General features: G+C 45.5%; 1 protein-coding gene across 1 annotated transcript in view; it reads right to left on the reverse strand.

The window, feature by feature from the left end:
• Positions 1-17,588, reverse strand: part of PAICS (phosphoribosylaminoimidazole carboxylase and phosphoribosylaminoimidazolesuccinocarboxamide synthase) — a 321,486-nt gene that overhangs the window by 12,094 nt on the left and 291,804 nt on the right. Inside the window, exon 19 of the mRNA XM_078678871.1 lies at positions 14,810-14,968. Within this exon, the coding sequence (XP_078534997.1) occupies positions 14,810-14,968 (159 nt within the window). The remainder of the gene's footprint in view (positions 1-14,809; positions 14,969-17,588) is intronic.

The following is a 17,588-nucleotide window of genomic DNA, read 5'->3' on the forward strand; positions in this document are numbered from 1 at the left end:
AAAACGTCTTGTCTTATGCACAATGTGCCGATTTTTAAATCAAACAAAACATAGCAGCTGTAGGTTGTCTTTCCAAGTATAGTGTTTGAAAATGTGTTTGTTTGCTTACTCTTCCTTAGCTGCACCTTATTTTCTTTGTTTTAGCGCCCATCTCCCTCCTCTTCCCAACCCTTTAATTCCCCATCCGCCCTTTAAGACTCATTCCCTTCTTGCTCTCACCCTCTAGTTCTGCCTTTTGTCCCATGCTCCGTTTTATTCTGTCTCTATCCCTCCTTATACATTACTCCTAACCTCTGTCTAACTCTGGCGCCATCATCCCCTCCTTCACCATATGCAACTCACTTGCATGCTCTCATCACAATCAGTGGGTATTTGTAAAATGCTCTTTTGAGCAGAACTGAAACTATTTCTTGATTATTTAATTATTAAAAAAAGTGTTTGTATGTAGTGCAATGTTTGACCTGTTTGTATTTTAACTTTATCAGACTGCAAAAATTACATATTGTTGAGGGACATGTATACATTAACTCAATTGGGAAAAAGATTAGCGAGGCAATAGGTTTGTGTTTATTGTAAGAGGACGTTAGATGTAAGTAGCCATTTCCTTCTGAGGTCAGATGACGGTGTCTTCAGTAGATTGCCTTCAGTGAAACTGTGCTGCGGATGACACCTGATGAGTGTAAATGTCCAAAACAGAATACAAAGCTGTGGATTTCGGATAGCATGTGTAGAGACAAATTTTGCTGTTTTCAGTCTGAACAGTATTTATATGTGTGCATGTGTATTTTCTACTTTATCCTGTTGTATTGCTCACGTTTCACGCCTCTCTGCACCCCCTCCCCCCCGGGGTTAGGTACTTTTTTATTGTGCCTTGCCTTTTCCATGGAAAACCAAGCCTAAATCTTAACCAATTTAAAGATGCTGAGAGATCAGCTAATCCAAAAATTCAAATGCAATTGTTAATATTCATGAATCACTGCGCTACTTTACATTTTTGAGCTATTCAAAAGTGTTAACCATTTCAAGACCAACCAGCACCTTTTTCAAACTTATTTTGAAGTGATTTTCACCAAACAAATAAAAGCAGGTTTTCTGAGTGAAGTTCCCTTTTATGCAAAGTTTGGTGTAAACCTATTCAGGAGCTTTTACTGTAGGCTTGAAGAACAAGCATTCACAAAAAAAAACAAGGGAACCCTACCCACTAAGGAACCAGGGTACGTATTCTATATCAAAGAAACAGTGGTTCCAGTGGAACAATACATGTATATTCAATGAAAAACACAACAATGTGTAATACTGGTGTGAGGCTACCAGGGATGTCAGAAAGAAAAACAAAACTCATGACCAAAATGGAGTACCATCATTTGTTATTTTTGCGAGGCAAAATGTATTGAATTATTTACATATAATGATTCACAAATCATATAACAGTGTGAAAACATTTAGAAAAGGTGTCCCAAGCGTAAAGAGTGAACCGAGAGGTGATCTGAGCACATATTGAGGTGACAGCAGTGACAATTATGTACACGGTTTCAACAGGGGGTATGTACAAGGAATGGGAAATGACCATCTACACAGTATTCAATGATATATACAATGGCTATTTAATTCATGGACATTGAAAAAGGTTCGTTCCCAGGAGGCGTCGACGGCGTTTCGACCCTTTACTGGATAGAGGGTCTCGTCAGGACAGGGGCGGTGTGGGACATCTGTACAATTCTAATGAAGGACTCAGTGGTGGAATAGGTGCCAACCATGCAAAGAACACAGAAGGGGGATACTCACAATGAACCCAGCCGGGTGCACTGTAAGTAGCCGATGGATGCGGATATTTTCGATCTTTGTGATCTGTTTAACAGAACTTGAAAATCCAATTGTGGCGCTGGAATGCTACAATGAGCACGAGTAAGGCGCTGACCAGGAAAATGCCTGAAAGTACGAGCGAATTGCCTTAATCCGACTGCTGAGTAGAACAAGCATTGGCATAGCCAATAGGTCTCACCAGGAGAGGAAGCCACCCCCTTTGTCCCGAGCCCCCTTAGCAGGTGGATCAATCAACTAGTCAGATACGCATGCAAACCACAGGCTAGTATCACACCTAAGGAGGGTTCATGGAGGTGGACTCACTTTCACAAGTAGTCATCTTTGTGATGGCATAGTGAGGAATTCTAGGAAAGTGTTATACCCACTTCCACAGGAAGTGCAGATAAAGTGGGTGAGTGACCCCAAGGGCCAGCAGCCCATTGGCTACTAACCTACATTACCTGGACGCCCCTAAATTCTGTAAATGGAGATGACCTGGCACTAGAGAAGCAGATCATGACAAACTACAAAGTAGGACACGATGAGCCACAAAAGTAGAAGACAGCACCAGACTTGGCCCAACCCAGCTGATCTGTCTGCTGTTCAGTCTAAATTCCCTGCAGCAGTGTGCCTCCAAAACCTGGGAGGACTGCCGGCCTTCATGAAGACCAAGATCTCCCGAAGAACAGCGGGAAGGTTCCCTGCATCCTGGAGAAAACTTCAAAAGAAAAAAGACTGAGGACTCTGGAACCGCCAATACCGGACACCTGAAGCCACAACTGCAATCATTGCTCCCAGCCCGAAGTGGGCAAATGGTGTCAAGGGCTGGAGTCCATCGTGGTTTCACCCGTTGTGGACCCACCAACGACACCTGCAGCCTCAGCAGTCGCGGTAGAGGAGGCCTGTGTGCACTCCGTAAGAAAACCACACCACAGCCACTTCTGCATCAGTCACCCCCAGGCTGCGGAGAAGAGCACCAAAGGTGTCCCTACGTCAGAGCTTCGCAACCTAGGGACACCCTACGTTGGGATGCTGAGGCCACCCTATTGGTTCAGCCCGACTGGCCTTCCAACCAGAGCCTGCAGCCTCTTTTTGCAGTGACCGATATCCATAGAATGCACTCAACGCTGTTTTGCACCCGGCGACCCTCACGCCGCTGGTGGTGTACTGTTGGAGCTGCGTTGGACACTACCCCACCACTTACCTTAACTCCTGAAGATTGGTCCTGTAAGTCACTGTACTATACCGGTTTGCAACACTTGTTGCAATTTAAGTTCTGCAATGTTGTCCTATGGAAAGAACAAGTGTCCACTTGAACTGAAAAGAATATTTAAAAACACTTACCCAAACAATTTCATTTTGATGCCTAAACGTATATAGAGACTATTTATTAATTGGTGTGGATCTACTTTGAGCTGTGTGTCTCATTTGTGTGTATTTTTCAGATGTCTGGCACTCCTCCCCCGGCCAACAGAGAACTTTCGGATTGCCACAGGAAGCCCCTGTCCACCCAAAAGGGAACCAATGAGGTCTCTAAAGATAGCACATCTGATTTTTGATAAATCACCTAAAAAGACAGTTTCCTACACATAAAAATCAGAAACTTGAAACGGGGGCTTCTCTACACGGTCTGCCACTACAGTGAGTCAGTGCAAATTGCTACTCTGGGCAGGCCCAAAGTGTAAGGAAGATGGTAGTTACCCAGTAAGCATCTGTCTTGGTAGGTAGAGATGTAGATTTACATGCTTTGCATACTCCTGCCATCTACTGTTGGATCTGAATGTTTGCACTTTGTTTTTCTTTGAAGAAGTCTTTCCAGTCATGAGGAAGGAGACTGATAGTGCACATGGGCATCGACATTGTTCGATTGTTTTCCTGCTTAGGGTGAGAATGGAGTTAGTAAGAGTATAATAGAGATATCCATGCATATGTATATAAAGTAAGAACCGCAACAGGTGTAGGTACACCAGTGGGCGCATGTGAATCTACAGTGATACATGCCAAGAACAGATGCTTACTGGGTAAGTAACATTTTCCGTTCAAGGCATGTGAGCTGTAGATCAAATGCTTTGCATAGACTATACAGCAGTATTCTCCCAAAGCAGTGGCTAACCTGCGGCTGTTGCAGTTGTCTGAAAGTGTTATAAGTACTGCCTGGCCTGCATTAGCTTGTTGTCTCACTAACATATTTACACAATAGTGCTTGGTTAAGGTGTGCGGTGTAGACCATATTGCAGCTGTACAGATGTCAGCTATCGGGATGTTTCCCAAGAAAGCCATATTTGCCCCCATTTTGCCGGTGGACTATGCTCTGAGGAATTAGTAAAGTCCTCTTTGCTTTTGCATAACATGTTTGAATACATTGGACTATCCGAACAATACCAGATTTAGAGATTGGAAGGCCTTTGTGTGGTGGAGCAAGAGCCACAAAGCTGTGCAGTTTTACGAAAAGGTTTTGTTCTTTCTATTAACTACAATAATGCCGGTTAACATTTAATGTGTGTAGACCTTGTTCGGCCACTGAATCTGGTTGAGGAAACACAGGCAAGTCAGACGGATATGAAAGGCAGATACCACTTTGGGACTAGTACAAAGGACCACCTTATTTTGGTGCACTTGACTAAGGGTCCCTCTACGGTTAGTGCCTGAAGCTCACCCACTCTCCTCAGTGATGTAATTGCAATGAGGAAAGCAACTTCCCAAGTGAGAAATTGCATTTCACATGTGTGCCATGGCTCAAAGAGTGGACATTAGTCTGGTAAGGACAATGTTAAGAGTCAACACTGTAGCAGGCGTGACATTTTTTTCCTATGTAATACATGGATGTAATGTTGGTACATATCAGGACAGTTTTGCCTGCAAGGTGTGTCTGGAAAGCTTTGAACGCTAAAAATACTGCTAGCAGCTCTAGATGATTTATGTGAAGTTGCTTTTGACTCCCCAACCCTTGAATGGTGCGAGTCTGGAAATAAGCTCCCCAACCAGTGAGCGATGCATCTGCTGTTAGCACTGCGTGGAACTGGGTCAATCAAGGGCCACCCATTGGATAGGTTTGGGGGATTCCACCACTGCAGAGAGCGATAGGTGCAGCCGTCTACCAACACTAGATCTGACAATTGACCCAGAGACTGATTCCACTGACGTGCTAAGCATTCTTGAAGGGGACGTATTTGATGTCTTACATGGGGAACTATCCGGATACAAAACACCATCATTCCGAGTAGTTGCATATACACTTGAGCTGGAAATGACAGGTTGGTCTGAAACGGAAATTAGAGCCTGCATATTGCAGATTCTGGCTGCAGTTGGACAGGTTAGAGCATTGAGTGGCTCCCAAATAGTGTTAAAGTCCCATCTCCAACCCACAAACCTAACACAGTTACTGTAAATCCCAGATTGTGCAGTAATTGCAGAGTGTGTTGGACAACTGGCTCATCAAAGCCAACTCTTACTCATTGTCTCCAAGTTTTCGTAGTTGAGCTGAGACTACTGCCAGGCATTGGGTGAAAACTCTGGGAGCAGTGGTGACTCCGAATGGAAGCGCTTTGGACTGGTAGTGTTTTCCCGCTATTAATAAACCGGAGATGTGCGATGAGTGGGATATGGAAGTATGCGTCCTTTAAGTCTAGAGTAAACAGAAAGTCGCCTTGCTGTATGTAGTAGGGAGAGCACTTGTTAAAGTGTCACCATGTGAAAGTGATCCTTAATGTATTGACTCAACTCCCTTAGGTCCAGTATAGGCCTTAGAGTATTACAAAGTATAGGGAGTACACGTTGGATCCTTGATATTGTAAAGGTGTGGAATGATCAGGGGAAGAGGGGGCAAGTCACTGTTTATTTGTTGGTGGAGGTGCGGGTTGTGGAACCTTTACCTCTTTCCTTGCCATTATTGCCTCTAGATCCGCCTCGAAAGTAACCTCTTAAAGAGGGTGACTGACTGTTGCCTCTATAACATTGTGTTGTCTGTAAATATTGTTTTGGAGCCGCCTCCTGCAGAAAGAGCGATGAAATAAACCCTGATTGGATGGAGACTGTAGGGCTCCATTGATTTGGCAAAGTCTGTGTCCTTTATATTTTCTAATAAAGTGTCTACCACAGGACCAAAGAGATGCTCTATATCAAAAGGTAGATTGGAGATAGAATTTCTGGCTTTAAATCCGAAGTCCATGCTTCTAAGCCAGGTGTGCCTACGTAGCAAGAATGGTGTTGATTGAACAAGCGGCAGTGTCAGCCGCATCTAATGTAAGTGTTTGAGACTAGTTTCCCTTCCTAAATCAGGTAGTGTGCTTTAGCCTTGTGTTAGTCAGGTAAATATTGGAGTCATTGTTCCAATTCATCCCAGTGCGCTCTGTCGTATCTAGCCAAGAGAGCCAGAGTATTAGCAATACGCCAGTGATTGGCTGCCTGTGTAGCCACTCTTCTCTTATTGAGGGGGAAGCGCTGGATTTCTCCCTAATCGTCTCTCCTCACTTTCTACTGGGAGGCACGCTTGTCTATTGTCCCAGCCCCTGGCCACCAAATGCCTTTTTAAAAGCGTTGGATGAAGTCATTGTGCCCAGAGCTTTGCACTTCTCCAACTATCTTTTACTCGATTTTAATATCCACTTTGATTGTAGAGAGGCCTCAGACACGAGCTTTTAATGAGTCCATGGATCTTGCTCAGCTGACTCCATGGATTAACTCCCCTTCTCATAGTGGTGGTCATACCATTGATGGGGTTTGTTCCAACTTTCCATTAGTTATACAGGACCCTCATCCTGTTCCGATAATTTTTTTTATTCAAATCTCAGGGACCATTAAGCCATCTTATTCTTCTATGAAGACTTTGGTGGCGAGACCGCCTCCTCGCAACGAATCAGCTGCATTTGGTAGAGTCTTAGCGGATACCCGCCCTAGTATTTTAGGGGGTCCGTCGGAGGCATTTGGGGGATTCAATAACTGGCTGGCTAGTGCAGTGGAGCATTTTTCCACACCCCTGGCTCATAAAAGAGCGAGACAATCCCCATCTCAACCTTGGTTCTCTAAGAATCTAAAAGACCAAAAGAAATGTAAAAAATTAGAACGCTGCTGGAGATTGACCTACTGCCCGCTTGCTAAAATTGTACTCAGGAAAGTTCAGCACAATTATTATTCCATGGTTAAGTTGGTCAAAGGCCACTTCTTGGCTGAGCGTATTGCTCAATCAAAAAACAATTCGAAGGAGATCTATGCAATTGTACAAAGCTTCCTGAATCCCTGCGCGGAACAGATGGCCTCGCCAGGTTCGAACCACTGGTGCGAGCAGCTTTCAGGTTCTCATTGATAAAATCCAAGCTATTCAAGATAGTTTTGGGACTGTCATCCAACAGCAGGCGATTTATTCGCCACAGATGGCTGCTGACCCTGATCCTGTTCGCCCTTGCCTGATGGAGTACACCCCTATTTCGCTGTCAGATTCTCTGGCAATACCGCAATTGCTTCGGATCCTTGCCAAGCCAAGCTATTGGCTACTGTGGCGGAAGTAGTCAACCCCGTAGTTAATAAAAATTGTCCCTCATGGACGCCATTGTTCCACCTGGGTGGAAACAGGCAAAACGTCTCCCTCTGTTGAAAGAGCCCTCACTCAACCCCGCTACCCCAGCTAGCTACAGTCCAATTTCACTCCTTCCGGCAGTGGCTAAGGTGTGCGAGAAGGCCGTGCACAAACAGCTTTGGGCAGGATGAAGAGTGCCCGAATTCTCCACAAACTCAGTCAGGTTTTAAGGCCTCTCATAGTACTGAAGGTGTCAGAGGCAATTAGGGAGTGTTTGGATGCGGGCGGCAGACCGGCTCTTGTGCTAATCGACCAGTCTGCCGCATTCAACACCGTGCCACACCATCAACTTTTGGCTTGGTTGTCTCACATAGGCATCTCTGGCCAGGCGTGGGAGTGGATTAAATCTTTAACCAACACAACAAATTTGGCTGCCGCCCTTCGCCTCATCCCCGCGAAGCCCGACAGGGGTGCCCCAGGGCTCAACATTGAGCCCTCTTTTGTTCAATGTTGATATGATGCCCCTCATCTACTTGGCAGAGAAGCTGGATGCTAAGATCATAGCCTATGCGGATGATACAGTGAGGAATTGAGATTTATGCTTCAGATCAACGGGCTAGCCGGTGTGTGCTTTGGCACATTGAAACAGCTTAAGAAGTTGCCGCCACTTTTGCCTAGAGCAGCCAAAGAAATGGTGACTCGTGCCCTCATCCTTTAGCGTCTGGACTACGCTAATGCCTTGTACATCGGTCTTCCGGCATATCAGTTAAAGCTGCAGATTGTCCAGAACACGACAACCAGAGCCTTATTGGGTATTCCAGGAAGGTCTAGTGCAAAGCAGCTTCTATGGGATCTGCACTGGCTCCCGGTTGACCAACGCATTCTGTTCAAAGCTCTTACGCTGGTCCATGGTGTGCTGGACTAGTCTGTGTCTCAGCATCTCAGAAGTCGGTTCTCGTTTTACGTGCCGCCCAGACAGTTACGTTCTTCTGGTCAATGCCTTGCTCTTGTTCCCAGGTATCGCCAGGCTAGAATGGGTGGCACCTCCCTCTGTTAAAGCAGCCATGGCGTGGAATGCACTGCCTTTTGAGTTGCGGAACACCGGTGACCTCAGGCTGTTCAAAAAACACATGAAAACTTGGTTATTTAAGTAATCCTCCAGTCGGGTCTGTCCATCTTCGACCCCTCCATGTGGCTTCCGCGCCGGGACACTTACGAGTAGCTGGGCGCGCTATGAATCGAGGATAACATAACAGCATCTATTAATTTAGATTATTTGTCCGGAAGAGGGTCATCTGCCGAGGTTTGTGAGTTTGCCCGTTTATGGGGTTTGGAAACCACAAGGGAATCTAATGGTGATGGACCATTGCTATAAGCTGGGTCTGTTGGTGTAGATTTACACTTTTTTTATATCTACCCTTGGTGTAAGGATTCTTTTGTGATCTGGAGCTTTAAAAATGTTGTCCAAATGCTTTTGTATACCCTTAAGCATAGGCTTTGTATACCCTTAAGCATAGGCAATGTTTGAGTGTATCTCTGGGAAGAACTTAATGTTTCAAAGAGAAAATCTTCAAGTGACCCCTTATGAAGCTGAACTCCATGATATTCAGCAGCCTTATTTACGAATTCTATGTACCCTACATTATCAGGTGGAGAGGGTTTTGTAGGTAAAAGTCTGGATCATTATCAGTGTTAGGATCTGCATTATAATTGTCCCATGGATCAGGACTATTATAGTCTACAGCATCAGGGGCGGCTGGTGACATTTGAAAGTGGTGAGTCGTAAAAGTTGCGGGCAGCGCGAGCCCGAACATAAGGGGGTTTGGGAAAATTTTGAAAAAATAGCGGTCAAATGGTGCATTTTTAAGGACATTTTACAAAACAAGAATGTTAATAAAGCAATTGGGAAAGTGTAGCGATTACATCAATATACAGATCTTCAATACAGCACCGCCCTCAGGAATGTTTAACAGTATACCCAGCACCACCCTGAACAGGTGGCAGCACTCACAAAAACGTTTAATCGTGGACGGGTGAAAATAGCTGGTAGGCAGAGGAGCTGTGCAGGAATGGAGGTGAGGTCTTTGTAGGCCAAGTTCCAGTCACGGAAAGGATTAGTAGTGTAAAACACACAGCGGCAAAATATTGAGACTAGCAGACAATATACAGTGCTCATTTTGCAAGGTTGCCAGCATTCTGGGTAAAACAGCTGTAGAATTGTTTCAGTTTTCATACTGACAGAATTCCCAACCTTGATGGCATGAGAAGAAAATGCGCATTTTAACCTACTACATTGTTATCCCAGAATGGAAAGACATCCCCCTGCGATCTGATGACTTCACAAGAAGTGAAACTGCAAACAAGGTCTAGCCCTGACGACATCACAGTGAATGATACTGCACAGCCTATATATATGAGCAGACATCCAACAGAATTCGGTTGCTCAATGCAAAGACAACCTTATCTGTTGTTCAGCTGGGCGTGAGTCCTATATGGGAGATGGCAGTAGACTGGATTGGGTTGATGTCATGTGTGTTTGTCATAATAGAGCACCCTGGACATATTTCGGTTTGATTATAATCTATGCATGGACTTGTGGATGACAATGTTTAGAATGAGTTTCAATATTATATTTTTCTTGGAGGAAGTACATTCCACGTTCACGAATGTAAATAATATTTGTCTCATGTTTCAATAATAGGCACTGAAAGTACGACTGACGTAAAGTAATGCGACTTATTCAATTAACAATTCCTTTCAAAATGTACGTGCAGGAAGTCAGTCGAGTTCTAAAGAAACTTTATGAAGGAGTGAGCAAGGAGGCTGATCTGCAGCTTGAGGGCTCTAAAGACTGCCTTCATCCCAGGGTGCAAGCCCATGAGTACGGTCATGGCTGCGGCCCCTTGTAGGCGGGCACGGTGACAGAATTGTTTTAGAGCACACCGGTCCTGCTGTGTAATCGAGCGAGGCTTTCGTCCTTAGACAAACCACCATTTGGATGGTGCTGATCAATTGCACTCTGCAGCACACTCTTCAGTCCCGTGATTCAGTGCGTCATAGGAGTGAAAAAGAAAAGCATGCTCGTCTCCCTGAGCCCCTTGGGTAGCTGCTCGCTACTGAGAGGTGCGGTGCAATGCCATTGAAGTACTGAAGGACTGCTGAGGAAGGCTGGTACTTCTCAAATCAAAGAAGTGCAGGTGCTCATTACATGACTGCAGCTGCCCCTTTAAAGCCCTGGCCATAATCACAGTTTGAATATATCAACGTTGTCTGGCACGAGACACAACAAAGTTATGAATTTCTTAACATTTGCCCCCACGCCGTGATCCTTCTTATCCAGATATTAATATCCGCTAACCTGTCGCCCACATTCTGAAGCATTATACAACCAAGTTCTGTTTTGCTAAATGCGGTTGCCACGGGAATGGATTGCCCAGTGAGATAATGAAAGCTCAGTCCAGCAAATTACAGTTTCTTTGCAGAGACATTGGGTGGTAAGAATATCCTGTGATCTCTCAAATTAAAGAGCTATTAGAAAGATAGAGGCAGATGCGGCTCGCACTCTTGGGGGTGGGGGTGGGTGGGAGGAGAGGATTAAAATAAACAAAACTTACCGGGTCCGTACCGCCTCTGCTACGACTCCCGAGTTGGCAATGGCGCCTTCAACGTTACCGCGTCACTAGAGTGGCAAGTGGAGTGAGCCAATCCTGGCGCTGCGGCAGCGGCAGGATTGGCTTAGGGCATGGTTATTCGCTGCCCGCCTGCCCATTAGGGGACTGAGGTTTGAGCCTGTGCTCAAACCTCGCCCTCCTAACGGGCATGCGCCAACCAGAGTATCAAACACAAGTGCGCATGAGTGCATGAGTGGACACGGCTGAAAAATTCACCTCCTTTCCCACTCATGCACACGTTTCTGCTGCTTCCCCTGACAATGCCTGTCAGTCAACATGACGCCAGACCGCCTACCCCTTCAGACTTTGAAGGGGTGGGCGGTCCGACATCATGCTGAATGACACGATTGTCAGTACTCCCTCGGCGAGTCTGAACAAAGTAAACTGAGAGTTTACTTAAGTTCAGATACGCCGAGGGAGCTGCGGGGGGGGGGGGGAGGGGGGGGGGGGGGGGCGGGCAACGCCCCCAATTGACCCACCGCCACAGTACAGCATCCCCATCATCCTGGTGGTCAGGTGATTGTGGGTTTGTGTCAGGTGGGGGGAGAAGGTGATAGAGGAGAAGAGGAGTTAGTCCCCACAGGTTTCCTCTTAAGGAGGGATATGGTAAGTGTCCTCTGTATCTGGTTTGCATTTAAATGGCAATTTTGCATGAATATGTCCAGTTTTGGGATTGATAACCAGTTCCTTTTGTTTCGGGTCCGTGTTTGAAGGTGGGACGTCGAAACGACTAGTTGGAGTGGTTTTGTTTCAGTGCAGATATTTTCGGCGTTGAAGTGCTCGGATCCAATCCAAAGAGGATTTCAGTAGTGGAGAGATGGTTAACAAAACTTGCTTCGGTGTAGATTGCTTCAGCTCGGTGCCCGAATGGGGCCAACTCTGTCCCGAGCCAGAAGGCTTTATTGTCCGTTTCGGTGCCGGGCCAGATGGCGGGACGTTGGAAACCTGTTCGATGCAGACCTTGTCCTGAAGGCAAAAGACAATTGGACAGAATGCAGAACAAATCAAAACATTCACCCCCAGTCAAGAGATCTGGGTTAAATCCATCACTCTTTTGCTCACCATGTCGCCCCAGTTTAGACCTAGTCATATGCAAATAAGTTTTGACCCTGTGCCACATGGTAACAGCCCAGTGCGTACTGCCAAGCCAGGTCCACCCTGGACGGGAAACAAGGATCCTAGGACCGGTTTCGGAGTTTCACCCCTCTTCAGCCAGGATAGCTTGATTCCAGTGGTACAGTGAGCCCAGGACCCAAGTCTGGGCATACCTGGCGCACTTAGGGCGAGAAAGGAAAAGACATGGGTCCCTTGCTCTCCATGCCACTGGAATCAAGCTATCCTGGCTGAAGAGGGGTGAAACCCCGAAACCTAGGATGCTTGTTTCCAGTCCAGGGAGGACCTAGCTTGGCAGTTCAGGCTGGACTGTTCCCATGAGGCACATGGTCAAGACTGATTTGCATATGGCTGGGTTCAAACTGGAATGGCATGGTGAGCAAAAGAAACGATGGATTTAGGCCCAGATCTCTAATGGGGTAAATGTATGACATTGTTCTGCATTCTGTCCATCAACTGTTTTGGACCTTGTCCTGAAGGCAGAGGTGGAACTGGGACCTTTTTCTTGGGCATAGCTAGAGTCTGGGGCAGGGGAGTGTTGGTATTCATGGTGCGCTGACCCCGCGTAATGTCTTATTCCATGTCAGACTCTGCTTCAGACAGGGAAATGTGCTTGTGCTCTTCCTCGGCTCCTTGCGGGTTGTCGGCGTCTAGTTCGGAATCTTCTCTGAAGCGGTCCAGAATGAAACCCTTATTTGATGTTGCATTTTGTGACATCAAGCCAGACGATCACGTAGCGTCTTCTTGGATCAGAAGAACTTGCATGCGTGCAGTCTTGTTCGTTGTGCTCCGGGAAGAGACAAGTTGCACACTTTGTGCCACGTCTCTCATAGAAGACCGTATTTAAACTGAGTCTGTTCCATTGACTGAGCTTGCCCAATGTGGCTAGGCCGGACTGCCTTCCACAAAGTTTCCGATTGAAAGATTTTTCTGAACGATACGTGGAGAATGAGAAATGTGCTCGAACAACAATAAGGTTGAGGCTAAGTTGCTTGCGCACAGAGGGAAACCTGAGAAACTGTCAAACCGGAGCGCAACAATACACGTCCAAACCAGATGACGAAAAAAACTAAAAAAAAACAATGGAGTCTTATGCCCATGCACACCATCACAGAAAGGAGGAGTCACCTACCTCGTGACTGGAAAGACTTTTTTAAAGAAAAACAAAGTGCAAACATCTGGACACAACACTAGATGACAGGAGTATGCAAAGCATGTGATCTATGAAGGTCTGTGAAGTCATAAGCTTGATAAAGACCTAGCATCAAGGGCCAGTCTCCACCCACTGATGACATGGGGGTAAAGTTGGCCCTGGTTTTTTTAGACCCAAACCCCTGCAGCACTAAACCACCAGGTAAATCAGGGAGTGGAGAGCACATAGTCACCTCTCCTTCCCCAGCTTATTAGAAGGTGGGGAGGGACCCACCCTGGGTTGAGGTGGGAATGGTGTAGAGGAGGATTCGCTTTGAAAGTTGCACCTGGTAATTCGGTAAGCGGAGATGCAGTCATGTGATCAGGTGGTCTACACTTCCACGATCTTAGCATATGCAAAAGGAAGTGCATCTTTCTCACACCAATGTACACATGCCCCGGGGCACACTCATGCCCTTTGTTATCCGAGGCAAGTGTTTCCCACCTACTAGTGCCTTTTCTGGCACGTGTTACACTGGTAATGCAGTTTAGCCTGGTCTCCTGCTTACCAACAGAAAAGTATAATTACTTCACCTGCGAGTATGGCAAATAGTATGCTACTGCACTGTACCAGCAATTATATAACTCGCACCTTAATCATTGGAATGCATTGTTATACGATGTATGGATCTAAGGTGTTTGGACTAGTAAATCTAAACACATTTCATCATCAATTAAATGATTTAACATTTCTCACAGCACAGGAAACTTATTTGCCACGTTATTGAAACGGCCTACACCCCCCACCCACCCAGATTCTAACGTGCAAACATCCCCCGTACAAGTCCACCCCACTATCACAGTCCTAACCAGCCACCACTGCCTTCAGGCTCATTTTGGACCATTCAAACCTCCCAATGACAGCACCATTTTGTTACCTAAATGCTCTGATGACTCAAGCTTACATCATTACAGTGGCACATGCGGAGCACCTCAGAATCTGGCTTACACCACCAACATTTCCTACATAAGCCACATCAATTGGATAAAGCAAGCAGGCATGTGAGTACCAGCTTGTACCACATCGGATAAGGCTTCTAGTTCTATAAAGCCACACCAACTGCAGCAATGCACTGTACAATTGTGAACACATTAGTTCTTGCACATCGATTACACAAAGTTTACAATTGCACTGCAAGTACTAACCAGTACAACTCAAGACTTTATATTCCAGAAAAATTCAAAAGTAAATACAATCACGTACAGATGCGCAACTTCTGCAAATGGAAAGTTACATTTTCAACAGGGTACCTGCTCTAAACAATAAAACTAGAGTTCAAATAGTTACTGGTCTTACTTTTAAAGGCTGTACGGTTCCAGAATACAATTTGATGCGGTAAGACACACATTCCTCATTTATAGTTTGTAGAAGACCGCAATAAGCATATTAAATAAAAAATTCACCCAGGTTGATATAACTAGAAGTACTACCTGGAGGCCAATTACAACTGAATAAGTTTATGAAATTGATTATATTCATAAAGATATTAGCACTGGATGAATACTGCGAGCAACTTACCACTTGGCATTCGGAGGGATGACCAAACATCCTGTGAGCCCCAATCTGGTGTGAGAGGAGGGCAGTTAATAACCGGGTATGCAGTGTTCCCAGACATCACTGGTCCTAGGCCATTGCTTCTACCTGCTACTGCCACAAAGACTGTAGGGATTCCATCACCTGCGAGCAAAGCAAAAGTTATAACTGACCAGATTGTATGGAAATGTTAAAAAAGTTTTTAAATGTATGCCTATTACGAAGGCTTTTGGGGGATGCATATGCTCGGCTGTGCAAGTTGAACTAGAAAGAGACCGAGGTATCTCAAGTATCCTTCGAAATAGGTTACAAGAACTTAATTTCCATCATCTTCACAGTAAAAAAATAAAAATCCTACCCCCTCAGTATGAAAACTCTGGTTTGTACATAACCCATTTCAATAGCTGGTGGCAAGGTAATGGATGGCTATCTGCCCAATCTATATTTACCAGTGACAGTTTAGGTATTTACATTTCATGCACATTTCCCTATATTAATCTCAACCATATATGATAAAATGTAATGCTTTCATTAGCAAATCTGAGGTATTGAAAGACAACAGGTATCTTTGAGATTAACAACCAGCTTTAAAAAAAATCAAAGTAGTAGTTTAATAAAGGGGAGAGGATGGCAAATGCAAAGGGTAAACATTTGGCTGCAGGAGTTTGAAAAGTGTGACAGAAGCTACACTAGAAACAAAACCCAGACTGGCACCCAGCGAAAGAAACTTCATGATGTGTAAATGTTAATATATGGACCTGGTAGGTTTCCATGCAGCCCAGGGGCGACAGCTGACTGGAAAGCAGCTGTGTTAAGAGTGGCTGTATTTCTAAGTGCACTACTTCCACTTTATTGGCTGTATGCAACCCCGTAATAAGAAAATCCTGTGCATGGCTGTCGAACCTATTGCACAGAACTCCCAGAGGAGCTAATTTAGGGAGGGTCAAGCCTTGGCAAGAACATGTTGCTCCGTGAGGGATAAAGGTGTGAATCGCCAGATTTTGGGAAGCAAATTGCTAAAAAATAAATTAATCTAGTGAACGTCAAGGACAATGGGATCAGGCTTGCACCAATAGATTACTTCGCACCCGCAGAATTCGAAAATGCATCATTTACTTTTCATATAGTCCAGAGTTTGAGATCTGATATACTGACAGTGTATCACAATGATTCAGCAAGAACGAATAGTTTTCTTACCTGTCGGTGTAGTTTTGCAGCTTGAAGATCTTTCTGGATTCACTATGCTGTGCATTATTCCGCGGTCTTGTGGTTGGGTCCGGATTCGTAGTCTTTTCTTAGTTTTTTGTTTTTTTTTCTTAGCCCAGGTGGGCGTCGGCGTCACACCCCCTTGGGTGTATTTCCGGTGACGTCGGCATGCTTCCTGCGGAAGCTCCCACTCTTGGGCGCCATCTTCGGGTTCTTTTTTTCCGTGTTTCTTTCGTTTCCGAAGTAATGGCAATGTTCTATTTAGTTGGTATTTACCGCTTTGTACTTTTAAAGTCCTTTCTTTAGTTAACCACCTCTTTTCTCTCCAGCCTCATCTTTCTGGCGGAGGTGGGTGGGTTCGCTAGTGAATCCAGAAAGATCTTCAAGCTGCAAAACTACACCGACAGGTAAGAAAACTATTAGTTTTGCAGCGTGAATCTTTCTGGATTCACTATGCTGTGCATAGATTTCGTAGCGGTTTCTAATTTCTGTGGCGGCTGGGTGGAAGATGAGCGTTGGGTGTTGAATATGTGCTGTAGCACCTTCTGTCCAACTTGAGCTTCCTTGTTCATTTGTATGTCTACACAGTAGTGCTTCGTGAACATGTGCACCGAAGCCCATGTTGCCGCCAGGCATATGTCCTCTATGGGTGTGTTAGCCAGGAAGGCTATTGTAGCGCCCTTCTTCCTCGTGGAGTGGGCACGTGTCCCCTCTGCCAGTTCTTGTCCTGCACGCTTGTGGCAGAGTTGAATTGTCTGTGCGATCCATCGTGCAATGGTCTTTTTGGTTACTGCTTTCCCCATGAAGCGGTTTGCGAATGACACAAAAAACGGTTTTGTTTTCCTGTGTCCTTTTGTCCTTTCAATGTAGTGCATGACTGCCCTTCTGGTGTCCAGGGTGTGCAGAGCTCGCTCTGCGCTAGTTGTTGGTTTTTGGAAAAAACTCGGTATCTGTATAGACTGGTTCATGTGAAATTTGGATACCACCTTCGGCATGAAGTGTGGGTCAGTCCTCATCACAACTCTATCATTGTGTATTTGTATGTAGGGTTCTTGTAGCGTCAGCGCTTGAAGCTCGCTTACTCTGCGTAAGGACGTCATTGCAACCAGGAAGGCTGTTTTCATAGTTAGCATCTTTAGGGAGGCCTTGTGAAGTGGTTCAAAGGGCTCTTTCATGAGTTCCGTTAGGACTGTGTTCAAGTTCCATGCAGGTGGCGGCACCCGCTTGGGTGGTGCAACCCTTTTCGCTCCTTCTAGGAATCTCTTCACCACCTGTGATGTGAAGAAGCTCCTGCACGTTTCTCCCCTTGTGTAGGCGACTATCGCTGCCAAGTGAACTCTTAAAGAGGATGAGCTAAGGTTCTTCTCCAGCAAGTGAGTCAGGTACCTTAGCACTGTGGAGTCACTCTTCATTTTATTGTGGAGTCTCTCCTGTCTGCACCATATTGTGAATCTTTTCCATTTCGCAACATAGCACTTTCGAGTGCTGGGCCTTCGTGCCTCCCGAAGTACCCTCAGGGTGCTTTCTGGTAGTCTCAAATGTGCGAACTCTATGTCCT

The sequence above is a fragment of the Lissotriton helveticus genome, chromosome 2_2 (genome assembly GCF_964261635.1).
Source record: "Lissotriton helveticus chromosome 2_2, aLisHel1.1, whole genome shotgun sequence".
Lineage (NCBI taxonomy): Eukaryota > Metazoa > Chordata > Amphibia > Caudata > Salamandridae > Lissotriton > Lissotriton helveticus.